General features: G+C 44.4%; 1 protein-coding gene across 2 annotated transcripts in view; it reads left to right on the forward strand.

Moving 5' to 3' along the window:
* The window catches only part of OLFML2A (olfactomedin like 2A), a 51,022-nt gene extending 38,346 nt beyond the window's left edge, over nucleotides 1-12,676 (forward strand). For both annotated transcript variants that reach the window (XM_056812125.1, XM_056812126.1), the window contains exons 6-8: nucleotides 1,778-2,041; nucleotides 3,075-3,260; nucleotides 5,633-12,676. In XM_056812125.1, coding sequence (XP_056668103.1) covers nucleotides 1,778-2,041; nucleotides 3,075-3,260; nucleotides 5,633-6,237 — 1,055 coding nt within the window. In that variant the 3' untranslated portion in view covers nucleotides 6,238-12,676. The remainder of the gene's footprint in view (nucleotides 1-1,777; nucleotides 2,042-3,074; nucleotides 3,261-5,632) is intronic.
* The last annotated feature ends 1,921 nt before the right edge of the window (nucleotides 12,677-14,597 follow it).

A 14,597-nucleotide genomic window follows, 5' to 3' on the forward strand; every position in this document is an offset into this window, starting at 1 on the left:
TGCCCAAGTAGGAAATGTCTAAGGCCAGATTTGAACCCAAGTTCTCCCAACTCCAGGCCCAGTAGATAAGGTGGCTTATCCATTGAGTCACCTAGCTGCCACAAATACTCTTTTCATAAGGCAAACTAGCTCCTCTAATTCATCTTACTATCTTTAGGGAAAGGGCCAGTTTCAGCCCAGTAAACAAAACAAAACAAAACAAAAATCTGCTGATAAGGGGCCCATAGCCTGCCTTCCTGAGATATACGTTTTCAGAATACCTAATGGCCCCATGCAGGCCTCCAACACCAGGAGACTGCCATAACAAATAAGGCTGGAGGAATCCATTTCCTTCCTGCAGATTTTTTCTCTGGCCTCCCTATCTCAGAACAGGGTGAGTGTGGAGAGAAGGGTTCCAGCACAAGGCATGGTTTGTTCCCTGCCTCCCTTGTGTGCCATGCCAAGGGCTGAATAAATCTGCAGATCTAGCCCCAATGTATTTCCATCTTTTCACAGTTTATAAACAAGCTCAGGAAGAATTCAGAAGAGAATGGAGGCAAGAGTAGAGAAGGAGGAAGGGAGGAAGAGGAGAGGAGAGGAGAGGAGAGGAGAGGAGAGGAGAGGAGAGGAGAGGAGAGGAGAGGAGAGGAGAGGAGAGGAGAGGAGAGGAGAGGAGAGGAGAGGAGAGAAGGGAGGAGAGGAGAGAAGAAGGGAGGAGAGGAGAGGAGAAGGGAGGAGAGGAGAGGAGAGGAGAGGAGAGGAGAGGAGAGGAGAGAAGAAGGGAGGAGAGGAGAGGAGAGAAGAGGAGAGGAGAGGAGAGGAGAGGAGAGGAGAGGAGAGGAGAGGAGAGAAGAAGGGAGGAGAGGAGAGGAGAAGAGAGGAGAGAAGAAGGGAGGAGAGGAGAGAAGAAGGGAGGAGAGAAGAAGGGAGGAGAGAAGAAGGGAGGAGAGAAGAAGGGAGGAGAGGAGAGGAGAGGAGAGGAGAGAAGAGAAGAGTGAGCCAACCCATCCATTCCCCATAGGTCTTGACCTCCATGCACTGAGAGCTTCTTCCACTCAGGAGAGCACTGAGAAGTCAAAAGAGCTGGCTTTGAATCATTGCCATTTGATGGGTCATTTGACTTCTCTGGCCCTTGGGTTCCTTATCAGGATTGTATAAAATGGTTTCTAAAGTCCCTATAAGCACCGAGTGGTGTTGATAATATTAAACTACTTATGTTATAAGGTCTTTGTGAGGATGAAATGAGATCATATTCATAAAGTGCTTAACAGTGATAAATTTTTCTGTTAGTGTGGGTTATTTTTTTTACCTCTGCCTCTAAAATGCTCTGCTTCAAGACTCAACTCAAGCAGTTCCTTTCCTATTCTCCCCACAACTTTGAATGTCCTAAATTGCCTAGAAATTATTTGATATTGATTCTGATTATACTTATATATGAACAAGTTGCCTCCCCCCTACCAAAAAAAAAAACAACCCAACTATATAAGCCCTAGGGAAGCAAGGTGGCTCAGTGGATAAAGAACTAGATCTAGCTATAGGAGGTCCCGGGTTCAAATATGGCCTCAGATACTTCCTAACTGTGTGATCCTTGGTACGTCACTTGACCCCCATTGCCTAGCCCTTATCACTCTTCTGCCTTGGAACCAATACTTAGTATGGATTCTAAGACCGAAGGTAAGGGTTTAAAAAATAAATTAAACCCCTTGAGAGTAGAGATTATTTAGTTTTATGTTATTATTTGACTATCACAGTGTTTAGCAAATAGTTGATCGACTATTATTAATGTTATTATTTATAGAAAATACCCTGAAGGGGGTAACCGGACTGGAGCAGCAAGAAACCAAGGAAGGAAGACACGTGGAATCCAACTCCGCTCAGCAAGAGGAAGAGGAGGCTACAGATGAAGGAGACCCCAACCCTAGCACTCCCACAAGCACCACTCCTCTTCCCACCACCCTGGTGGCCAGCACCACCACCACCACTACCAGCAGCCCCCTGGTCACCATACTGTCCATTGGATACAATGCTGCAGGCCCCAATGGGTCTGAAAGTCCTAATCAAGGTATGGTATGAGCCTTTAAAATGTCAGGGACAGTGCAATCCACATTGGGCTCTGGGTTCTAGCCTTGCTTTTGCCACCAGTGATGTGGATGGCAGGCGAATCACTTAGTAATCTCTGTGCCCCATTTTCCTCTTCTGTAAACGAGGGAGCCAGACTCGCTAGTCTCAGAGACCACTCTAGGGTGAATGGTCTGTTCTAAGACTCTGTGTCCTAATGTTCTGTGGCTAAGGTCTTTTCTAGTTCTAAGACACATTTTTAATAGTTCTACATGTTAGGAGGGGCTAGGTATTTGGGAGTAACACTGTACCAGCCCTCTTGTAGCTCTAACATTTTGTTTTCTCTGTTGAGCATTCCATGTTCTAAGACCCCTTCCAAATCCAGCATTCTGTGTCTGGCTTCAGTTGATTCATAAGAGCCTATGATTACATTTTCCATGTGAACATTACACAAATTGGCAAACTACACGTCAGGGCTTGATGCGTTGTTTTGTTGATTTCTAGACTTAAAAAAGTAATAGAGAAAATGTTAATTATGCACATTAACCTAAAGTATTATGTCCTATGGACTTGTTTTTTTTCTAGAGAGCCAATTATTAAACATTTATTTAACACACCTTGGCCTCCAACTCTAACATTTTATGCTTTTTGTCCCAACATTCCACATTCTAAGACTTTACAGGTATAACTTGCTATGAGTCTGTGATCATCACAAAAAACGATATTACCTAGCATTTATTCCGAAGTATTACTCTTTTTTTTTAACTTTACCTTCTATCTTAGAATCAATACTATATATTGATTGCAAGGTAGAAGAGTGGCAAGTGACTTACCCAGGGTCACATAGCTAGGAAGTTTCTGAGGCCAGATTTGAACTCAGGACTCCCCATCTCCAGACCTGACTCTCTATCCACTGAGCCAGGTAATAGCTGCCCCCAAAGGTATTATTCTTTATATAGCTTCATAATTTTGTCCACAATTCCATTCCTCTTTTGTGATCTGAAAGCTCCATTAATGTATATCCTTTCTCTCTACAGTCAAAGAAGTAGAATGTGAAGGCACCATTAAGTCTGTTGATCCCCCTGTGAAACAACATAGCTATGGAAGGAATGAAGGCGCTTGGATGAAGGATCCTACGGCCCGTGATGACAAGATCTATGTCACCAACTACTACTATGGGAACAGTCTGGTGGAGTTCCGTAATCTGGACAACTTCCAACAAGGTTGGGGATCCTGTTGGAAATTCATGAATCGGGGCTGGGGCATAAAGTAGAGAGAGACCTTTGGGCTTCCACTGGGTACATGGCAGGGACAAGTTTTTCAGAAACAGGTTTCCCAAGAACATGAGGAATAGTTAGGGAGGTCTGTGGGACATAAAAAAATCAGATTCCCACCAGGGATTGGGGTGTCTGATCTAGAGAAATGTGAGAGTCCGTTTGGGGAGGGTACAATCCTTTCCCTTGGCCTGACCTCTTGGAATTCCTTTCCTATTCCATGTCTTTCTATTTCTGAATTATAAAATATTAGAATTCCAAGAGACCTTAAGGGTAGGAGTGGAGGGGACCCTAGTACATAAAAGGGAATATCAAACCTGAAATGAGAGACCCTACAGCACAGACTATTAGAGCAAAGGATCTCGGCCGCTCAGCATCCAGAAAGGTCTGCTCATCCAACTCCATGCTAGGTCAGTCTTGGGAAATGAATGCCATTCCACCAAAGAAGCCGTTTAGGCGTAGCAGGATATTTGAGAATGGTGCTACAGGGAAAAGAGTACCATAGTTATATTTATATGTCTTGTTTGATTCCACATTCCAGTTCCAAGACTTCAGCTTCCATACATGTAAAATAGAGGCACGGGTCTAAGTGAGGTCTAACATCTCTTCCAGCTCGACCATTCTATGTTCTAAGGTCTTTGATTCTAGTTCTCCTGTCTGGGATGGGGGCCTGGGGGCCAATGAGGAAAATCTGTCCTTGTTTTCTAATTAATAAAGATGGCCTATATAAATGGGCCAAAGGGGCCCCCCAGTGTCAGGCTACAATAGGTCAGAGAGCTGTAGGGGGCAAGGAGGAGAGGACTGGAATGTGCCTAATGAAGCCCATGTGTTTAAACAAGATAAAAGATCAGTGGGTGCTTTTCATGCGCTCAGGAGCTGAGAACCCTCCAGGTTTCCTGAGGTTGGATTGGTGCCCAGCAGAAATAGGACAGCCTCAGAACCTGAAAGCTGGCTTACATAATCAAAGAAAAGATGCCAGAAATGTTTGGTTTTCATTGACTTGGAAATGACATTCTAGAGGTTCAGAGAGAAATCTCTTAGAAGTGGAGGGGACTTTAGACCATAGAAGATTACAATATAAAAATCAGAATATCAAACCTAGAACAAGAGGCACAGAGCTTTAGAGCAAAGGATCTTGGCCACTCAGAATCCAGGGAAATCTCTGGGGCCCTCCTCTGTCCTGGTGGCTCTTCTGTGCTCTCTGCTTCAGGTTCATAGAATCATAAGATGTTAAAGAAACCTTAGAGCAGAGAATGTTAGAGCTGGAAGAGACTTAGTGCCATGGTCAGAACCCTGGATTTGGAGGCGGAGGATCTCGGTTCAAATCCTGGATCTTCTATTTACTACCAATGTGACTTTAATAAGAGTTACACTGACATCTAGGACCTTGGTTTCCTTATCTCTGGAATAATGAGATTCTTTCTATGTCTAGGGTTCCTTCCTTTTTTTTTTTAAAGTCCTTTACTCTTCAAATAATATTTCTGTTAACCACATACAATGTTCTCTTGGTTCTGCTTGTTTCCCTCTGCTTATGCAAGTCTTTCCATGTTTTCTAAAACCAACCAGCTTATCATTTGTTAAAGCATGGTAGTCGTTCATCAATCACAGATTCTTTTTTTTTATGATTCTTTTTAAAATTTATTTTTATTTTTATTTGGTCAATTTCAAACATTATTCCTTAGTTACCAAAATCATATTCTATTCCCCCCTCCCCCTCCCATAGTCGATGTGCAATTCCACTGGGTATTACATGTGTCCTTGATCAGTAGGGTTCCTTTCTTTTTAAACCCTTACCTTCTGTCTTGGAATCCATACTGTGTATGGATTCCAAGGCAGAAGAGTGGTAAGGGCTAGGCAATGGGGGTCAAGTGACTTGCCCAGGGTCACACAGCTGGGAAGTGTCTGAGGCCAGATTTGAACCTAGGACCTCCCGTCTCTAGGCCTGGCTCTCCATCCAGTAAGCCACTCAGCTGTCCCCCTAGGGTTCCTTTCTAATTCTAATTCCAAGAACCCTAGGACCTTGGGCAGGTCATAGGAGTAGAGCTGGAAGGAATCTTATACTTCCATTTTTCTGGCCCCCTGGAGGATGCTAAAGACCATGGATGTTAGATGACTTGACCAAGGTTGAAGAGGATTGGAACCCAGATTCTCCAGCCGTGAAGCCAGTGCTTTCATCTCCGAAGCACCATATTTTCTCATCTGTAAAAGGATTGGTGTGAGGTTCCTTTGGCTCTATTCACTTGTGTTTTTGACGGGCCTGGTAACATTTTTGGTGCGGGGGGTCACTACCTGGGCCCCTAATCTCTGCCCGTTCCTTTCAGGCCGCTGGAGTAACATGTACAAACTCCCCTACAACTGGATCGGGACGGGCCACGTGGTGTTCCAGGGTGCCTTCTACTACAATCGAGCCTTCACCAAGAACATTATCAAATACGACCTGCGGCAGCGCTACGTGGCGGCCTGGACCCTGCTGCCAGACGTGGTGTACGAGGACACCACCCCGTGGAAGTGGCGAGGCCACTCTGACATCGACTTTGCCGTGGACGAGAGCGGCCTGTGGGTCATCTACCCCTCGGTGGACGAGGGCGGCTTCTCCCAGCAGGAGGTGATCGTGCTGAGCCGGCTGGACCCCGGCGACCTGTCTGTGAGGCGGGAGACCACCTGGAAAACCCGCCTGAGGCGCAACTCCTACGGGAACTGCTTCCTGGTGTGCGGGATCCTGTATGCCGTGGATGTTTACAACCAGAGGGAGGGGCAGATCTCCTACGCCTTCGACACGCACACCAACACTGACGCCCACCCCAGGCTGCCCTTCCTCAACGAGCACTCCTTCACCACCCAGATCGACTACAATCCCAAAGAGAGGGTCCTCTATGCCTGGGACAACGGCCACCAGGTGACCTACACCCTCCACTTCGTGGTCTGAGGGACGCCGGGTCCTCTCTCCCAGCACACTGGGAAGCCCTGTGGGGCAATCCCCCAAGGCACAGAGGGAGGAGCGCCCCCTCTGACCCGACTCATGGCGGCCCCCACGCCCAGGGAACAGGGGGGTTTGGGTACATTTCTGGGACTACCCAGACTGGAGGGGTGTTGCTGGGGGTCGGGGAGAGAGAGATGGGGAACAAAAGGGGGGCACGCTTCCCAGAAGACGTGGAAAAGGCTTGGCCTGTCCCTCAAAGCTTTCTAGGACTAGACTCCCCCCATTCTCTCTCTCTCCTTTCCTCTTTTCTCCTTCCTCTTTCTCTTCATTCTTGGAATAAAAATCAGTTGTACTTCTGCAACCAGAACCAGGAGACGGGCCACTGGAGCCCAGAGAATGACATAATCCTAGAACTCTGGGTTGGAGGGAACCTCCAAGGTCATCGCGTCCAAACTGGCCTCTTTCACGGAAACCGGGGCCATGCTCATTTCGTACCTGAAACAATGCATGTGATGGCATAATAGGGGCAGGCTTTATATATCGCACAGTGCTCCAAAGAGCAGGGAGGCTCCTGGCCTGCTTGTTCTTTCTCCCAGTGCAGGTTCTAACCAGCCCCTGGGCCACCCCCCAGGGGAGAGGTTTCATAGATCTCTGGGGCCAGAATTCATCTCCTGGAGGCCATCCTTCCATCGGGGAGTCTCTCTGCAGTCAGCTAGGATGGCTGGTCCCCAGGGGCAGAAACACTCCGTCACTGGGCTATTCTACCGGAACTTGGCTTCATTGGCACAGCCTAAAAGAAAGCACACAATGAGGATGTATTAGTGGAAGGAACATCAATGAGGTTATCATATATGTAACTATGTGTGTGTGTGTGTGTGTGTGTGTGTGTGTGTGTCAGAGGTAACGAGAGGGCATTCTTGGTTCGTCTTTTTGTCCCTATTTGTCTACCCAAGAAGCAGTCATTTCCCTGGGGCTAATTTAATTTAATTCAGTGCAGTATAGCCTAGTAGAAAGAGCACTTATTGGGGAATAAAAAGGCCAACAGCCTTAAAACCGACTCCGACTCTTGCATTTTGGTCAAATCGGGTCCCCTCTCTCTGGGCCTCAGTTTCTTCCTCTGTAAAATGAAAGAGATCTTATGATCCTAAATCTGGCTCTACATCCTGTGATTCTATGGATCAGAGAAGAGAGTCAGTGCAGAGGCCTGGACTTGGTGCAAGGGGACCTGTGTGTGCTTAAACTAGGGGCCCTGGGTTCAGGTCCTGACTCTGTACCCCTACTACAAATGGATGAATGCTTGGACAAACCCCTTTCACCTCCACTGGCTTTTTGTTTTTGTTTTTTTGTTTGTTTGTTTGTTTGTTTTCCCTGTGAAACCGAGGGAATCAGATTAAATGGCCTTTCAAGTCCTTTCCAACTTTTGATCCAGTGGTTCTATGGACTTATGTCAATTTAAAAAAATATTAACTATCTTCTATATGCAAGAGACCTCTGCTCAGCCCTGGTTTGGGGAACGTTTCCCTTCTCTTGGCAAACCTGGGCTGTGTTTAGCCTCCGGCCTCTTCAGGCTGCTCTGATCCAAGCTCAGGCCCGTGGCTTCCTCATCTCTTGGGATGCTGTTTGTTGTACACTGTCCGACACACATTCCATCCCTCCACAGTCACCCCTGAGCCGGCCTGAAATCAAATACCAAGAAAACATGGGAGCTTGTTCCAGGTCCTCTCCCTTTCTTCTGCACTTATTTTTCTTTTGTAATTCATAAATGTTGTCATCTATTTCTGCAGTCGGGGCCCAAGAATGCTCTAAGTGTCTTCGTGCCAGGAAATGTCGGGAGGGGAACCGTTTCCATCAGCTCGTCCTCCGCTTTTCTCTCTCCGCCTCCAATTCTGGCCCAGCCTGAGGCTCCCTCCCACGGTAGAAATGCTTGCTTTGGCCAAAAGCCGGATAACTTTGCCCTCTATCCCACTCCCCGCCCCCATTCCCATCTTGGTATCACACAGTAGATGATCCTGGCAGCTTTCGCAGTGCCCCCATCTCGAGGTTCCCAGAGTGCACCTGCTAAAGCCACATCGTCCCATGTAAATGACCTTTGGTGAGTCATTTCTCTAGGCCCCAGTTTCCTCATCTGCAAAGCAGGGGACTTGGACTGTGTGATCTCTAAAGTCCTTTCTAGGTCTAAATCCCATCCCAATGGGCCTTTTAAGCATGCTCTCTACACTCTCAGGGAAACTTTCATCAGATATAATCACCTGTCCCAAATCATACTGCAAACCAACAAAAACCTTTGCTCTTTGCCAGGCTATCAAACTTGGTATTGGTCTGAATTCTCTTAAAACAGGTTACACACTTCAAATTAGACATTTTTGGAAGAAGAAGGAATAATGGTGAAATGATGGAAGGTACAGAAACAATTTAACAATCAGAACTAGCTAAAAGTGCAACAGGCTATTTCTAGAGGTGATGAGTCTCTCATCACTAGCAGTCTTCAAGTAAAGCTTGGGTGACCAATTGTCAGGGATATGATACAAGGGTATCATATGATAAATTCGTGTACCTGTTGAACTTGATGACTTTTAAGGACCCCTTCAGCTCTGAAATTCTGTATTTTGATGGAGGAACTTGGTATAGCACTGATGGATTCTAAGTCAAAGAAGACCACTTTGTTACCTGGCTCTTCTACTTACTCTTTGTGTGCCCTTGGACAAATCATTTAGCCTCTTTGGGCCTCAGGTTCCTCATCTGTCAAATGAGGGAGTTGAACTAGATAATTTCTAAGACCCCTTCCAGCTCTGAATTTCTGCGATCCTTAGAAAAACAAGCTTCAGACTTGGGTTGAACAATGGCACCCATTATGGGCTGAACTGGGATTTGTTTCAAAGGAGAGGGTGGGAATAATATGGCCTATACTCAGACCAATATTGTATGTGCAAGGAGCAACTTTATCCATCATTCCTTTTAAAATGCCATCCTAACTCTACTGGATTCAGGTCAAACTACCAAGATGAGGATATCCTTTGAAATTTTGTCTCAATAGCTGGGATCCCAGCCTGGGGAGAGCAGGAATCTCCTGAACTCTTCAGCTTGGAAGGAGATTTGCATCTGGTTTGTGACTGGAAAAGGTTTTCCAAAGGAAAGGGGAGACCTGTGATTGGCCAGAGACAACCGGGGAGTTGTGAAAAAGGGAAAATGGAGGAAGGAGGTCAGACTTTCTGAAAGAACACCAACCCTGAATGGGAGGATTGTTTGATGGGAGAACCACAGTCAGATCTGAATGAAGACACTGGGTAGAGTTTTGAAATAGTCTTGGATTGGGAATGTAGGATCCTGAATTTGAGTGTCAACGCTGCTATTAATACCATATAACCTTGAACAAACCATGTCCCTTCTACTAATTTTTATCTTTAAGTAGAGAAGGATGGTTTAGATTATCTTTAAAAGTTCTTTCAAATAATCTGTTTTATGATCCAGCATTCCTCTAATCATCTTTCTTCTCAGATTCCTTCTAGTTGTCCCATTCTATGTTCTAAGAGCTCTTTGTGCTAATATGAAATCTTGACATGAAATCTCTTAGCACTCTGGTTCAGGCCCTAATCACCTCTTAGCTGGAGTATTGCAATAATTTATTATTCTTTCTAATTGGTCTCCTTGCCTTAACTCTTTCCAATGCAACCCATTCTCCACCCAGCCACCAAAGTGATTTTCTTAAAACTCATGTTAGACCTTGTTCTTCCTCTTCACAATAAACTCCTAAGGCCTTTTATTATTAACACTAGAAGGAAATATAAATTCCATTCATTTCCATTTACCATTTTTATAACCTGGCCTCTTCCTGCCTTTCTTCCACACTTTACAACACATCCACACTGGCCTCCTTGCTATTTCTTGCCCACAACACTCCATTTCTGTGGCTCTCTTTCCCCTCTGCCTGGAATGTTCTCTCTCCTCATCTTTTCCTCCTTGCTCCCCTAGTTTCCTTCAAGACATGGCTCAAATTGGACTTTTTTAGTCCCCTCCAGCTACTTATGCCTTCCCCACTGAGATTACCTTCCATCTACTCTATATAGACCTTGAACACTTGTGGTTATTTTTATGTTTTTCCCCCTTTAGAATGTATGTTCCTTGAGGAGCAAGGATTTGTTTTGCCTGGCACATAGTAAGTGCTTAATAAATGTTTCTTAACTGACCCCCTGGCATGCTATGATTCTGTTCTAGATCTCTTCTATCTCTGACATTCTATATATTCTGAGGTCAATCCAGTTCTAATGTTTTTGGTTCTAAGGCCCCCACTAGCTCTTACATTCTCAAGGTGACATCCATCCCAGTGGTTGGAACCCCTGACACCAATAAGCCCAGGACATTCTGTCCCTAAAATAACCCCAGCTGCAGTGGGTTTTTTTCAACCCTTCCTTTCTCTTTTAGTAATGTGCAGATGGAAAATTTGCAACACCTGAGCTACATTCCCAGCATCCTTTTAAGTTACATTCTCATTTTACATAAGGATGCTTAGGAGATAAATTTGGCTGAGACCCACTCTGCAGGGCTCCTTTTTTGGAGCTTGTGCTTTTGGTAAAGTGCTACAGGGGTGAGTCTCTGTCTCTCTTTGCTCTACTCACTTGTCTGATTTCCCTCTCTTTTGATTTAGTATTAAAAATCCCATATATTTTTAAATACTAGAAATATTTATTCATTTTTACTCCTACAGTAACAATTCTAAGACGGAAGGACAAGGGCTAGGCAATGGGGGTTAAGTAACTTGCCCACGATCACACAGCTAGGAGGTATCTGAAGCCAATTTGAACCCAGATCCTCCCAATTCCAGGTCTGTGCTCTATCCATTGGACTACCCATCTGTCCCACTCAGTGTTTATTGTAAAGGTGTGCATAGACATTCTCACCTGCTTCTCAAATAGGCAAGAGTATTTCATATGATTTCCTTTACGGTGTTGTCTTCTTTCAGAATCTTTTCATGGCTTCTCTTTCTCCCACTGATTCTCCCTAGTGTAAGAATTGAAAATAATGTTTCTACCCAGATATATATTTTATAAAGTTTATTGGAAGGGTAGACAAACATTCCTATAAGTAACCTGACCACGTGGCGCCTCGCCTGCAAGTCTCTTCTCTCCTTCCCCTCACCTGCCTCCTCTGTTCCCTTCTCAGTGCTCCCCCGATTCTCCCAAAACCTTGACTTTTATTGACATACAGAACATAGAAGTAGGCAACCCTGGTGCAACTCTGCTATGTCAGGAATGTTTGATAGACAGGTAAAGTTACTCAGGAGGGGGAGGGGATAAAACTTCCTTGACGCACCAGGAAGGTGAGGACTTTGTGGTACTCCCCTCTCCCAATCCCCCAGAAGACCTAGTGTAACATCTGTTTGACAGTAGATTCCGTGTCCCAGTCTGTAAGCACATTTCCTTGTGAATCCCAGCTCCCCATGCAGTGGATGGTGGAGAGTAGCCAGAGATCATGGAATCATTGACTCATTGACTCAGGAATGGGATGAAGTTGTGTTCAAATACAGTAATCAAAAGGTTTTAGAGGTGGAAGGAACCATGAATATCTACTTTCAGACCTATATTCTAATCCTGACTTTTCTGTCCTGCCATTGTGACCTGGAGCAATGCCCTTAATTGCTCTTGATCCCAGTTTCTTTCCCTAAAAAGAGGGGTTTGACTGGTGGATGTCTCGGGTTCCTTTTAGTTCTAATATTCTAAAATCCTTTGATAATCAATCCCATGTCTATAGTGCTTTAAGGTTGATAAATCCTTTTCCTAACAACAACCATGTGAGTTAAGCCAGCTAATATTATTGTCCAGTTTCCCATGGCAGTATGGAAAAGTCCTTTCTACCTCCCAGAGACTATAACGTTTTATCCCTAACCCTCACTGCAAAGAGCTGCCCCAACGCCATTGTATGCTTAGTCTGGACGGGTCAACTAGAACAGTCATAGCATTATTTTTGGACACGGGCATCCTATGGAGCCCAATTTGCCCCACTTGGAGCTGTTCTGAGAGTCTCTAAGAAGAGAGGAAGAAATAGAAGTTTCCCTCCATCATCCAGAATTGGTTTCTTCAGTGCCTCTAGTGCAGGGGATGAAAAATTTAAGTCCTGCGGATCAAATTTGCTCTATTGACCATTTTTGGTACTACTGTGAGCTGAGGATGGTTTGGGCATTTTAGAATAATGTCATATTGTATTTAAAAATGGGAAGGCCTTATAAAAACAGGCAGAGAACCATAGTTTGCCAAACCCAGCTCTAATCCAAAAGTTCTCCCATCCCCCTTACAAAGGCCTGATCGACGGGAGAATTACCTTATAAAGCAAAGTACACAAGTGTGTGTCATGTAGAATCTGCTTATATCAGTCATGCATCCACATTGGTTGGCATCTTTTTTTTTTAAACCTGTAACAAGCTTTTGAAATAAAAGAAAAATATAATCCTAAATCAAGGACTGCTTCATTTCTTTCTTTCTTTTTAAAAACCCTTACCTTCCGTCTTAGAATCAATACTCTGTATTGGTTCCACAGCAGAAGAGAAGGCTAGGCAATGAGTAAGTGACTTGCCCAGGGTCACACAACTAGGAAGTATCTGAGACCACATTTGAACCCAGGACCTCCTGTCTTTGGGCCTGGCTCTCAATCCACTGAGCCACCAAGCTGCCCCCCTAGGAGTGTTTCATTTCAGATAAGTACTATTTGAAGATTTGAACAGGAAAGTTGGGGAGTAAAAACCAGTTACATCCATGTGATTCAGTTTCAGTAGTCTGTGTGATAACTATTTCATCTTTGACTAGCTTTAGTGCAATGGAAAGAGTACTGAATTGGGGGGAGGGAGGTGGGTTTTAGGTTTGTTCTCATTGCAGCCATGTCCAACTCTTCCCGACCCTGTCTGGTATTTTCTTGGCAAAGACGCTGGAGTGGTTTGTCAAATCTTTCTTCAGCTCATTTTACAGATGAGGAAACTGAAGCAAACAGGTTAAATATCTTGCCCAGGTACACACACAGGTAGTAAGTGTCTAAGGCCAGATTTGAACTTGGGAAGATGAGTCGTCCTCACTCCAGGTCTGGCACTCTATCTACTGTGCCATCTAGTGGGCATAGGTTCAAAGCCTGGCTCTGCCACTCATTACCTGTATGTCTTAGGGCATAACTCTCTGGACTTCAGGGGCCTTAACTGTCAAATAAGGAGTAAAACTAGATGGCCTCTGGGGTCTGTGATTCTATGACCCTTATCGTGGCATGTGGACACGATATTGAATAGCCATTCTGGCAAGGTCCAGGTTCTGGCCAGGCTTGCCAAACCGGAACATCTCCTAGAGACTTGGCCAGTTGGAGTTCTATCCTGCATTAACCACAGGGAGATTTATCTCCAGGTAATAAATTTTCCTGGCCACAAGAACTCCGGAAGAATTATCTTGCTTGGTCTAATGGAAAAGGACACTGGACTTGAAATCAGAAGCCCTGAGTCTGGGTCTCAGTTCTACCATTTATTAATAATCATAGCCTTGGGAAAGTTGCCTCTGGACATCTCTAAGCCTCTGTTTCACCACCTGAACATGAGGATAATAATGTTTGCCCTCCCTCCCAAGGGTGGGTTCTGAGACACAAATGAGATCATGCGTATAAAGTGCTTTGTAAACTCTAAAGGCTATAGAAACATCAGTTATTATTATTAAGGCATGAGGGAAAGCATAGGAAATCACTGCTCTTTTGAAGTTTTGAAGTCATTCTCCCACAGTGAAAGTGGCGTTTGTTTTGCTGACCCTCTGGTTTATTTTACAAGACTCTGTGTCCCATGATGTCACAGCTTAACCATGTGAGAGAATTTACTACTTTAAAAAAATAATAAATGAGGCTTCAAACTAGCTGCATTTGGAGAATAAAGAAATTACAACATGGGATTCATCTAAATACCAGAACTAGAATTTAAGAATACTTTGAAGGGCACGGTGAATTTTTTTTAATTCTTAAAGAAATGAACATTTCCATTTCAGAGCAAAATTATATCTGTTCATAATTATTTGTATTTAAAGTGCATTTGCACAGACAGGAAAAATTATAATAAAATCACCCAAAAAATTGTACATCAGTTTACACCCCTGGACCATCTAGTGTAAAATAAAACCAGGCAAGGGAGCAGTGAGAAAATGCAAATGGACGTCTCAAAACACTTTTATGTAAGATCATTTAGCAAACAAGTCAATATTCATTAAGCACTCATTGTGTTCAGGGAATGGAACATAAATATAAACACTTAGGTAAGTCCCAGCTCTCATGGAACTCAGTCTAGCGGTGGTTAAGACACTATCACAGATATGCAGAGTAGGAAAAGAACTAGCTTTGGAATTAGGAAAATCTGAGTTTGA

Source organism: Monodelphis domestica, chromosome 1 (assembly GCF_027887165.1).
Source record: "Monodelphis domestica isolate mMonDom1 chromosome 1, mMonDom1.pri, whole genome shotgun sequence".
In the NCBI taxonomy this organism is placed as follows: Eukaryota; Metazoa; Chordata; class Mammalia; order Didelphimorphia; family Didelphidae; genus Monodelphis; species Monodelphis domestica.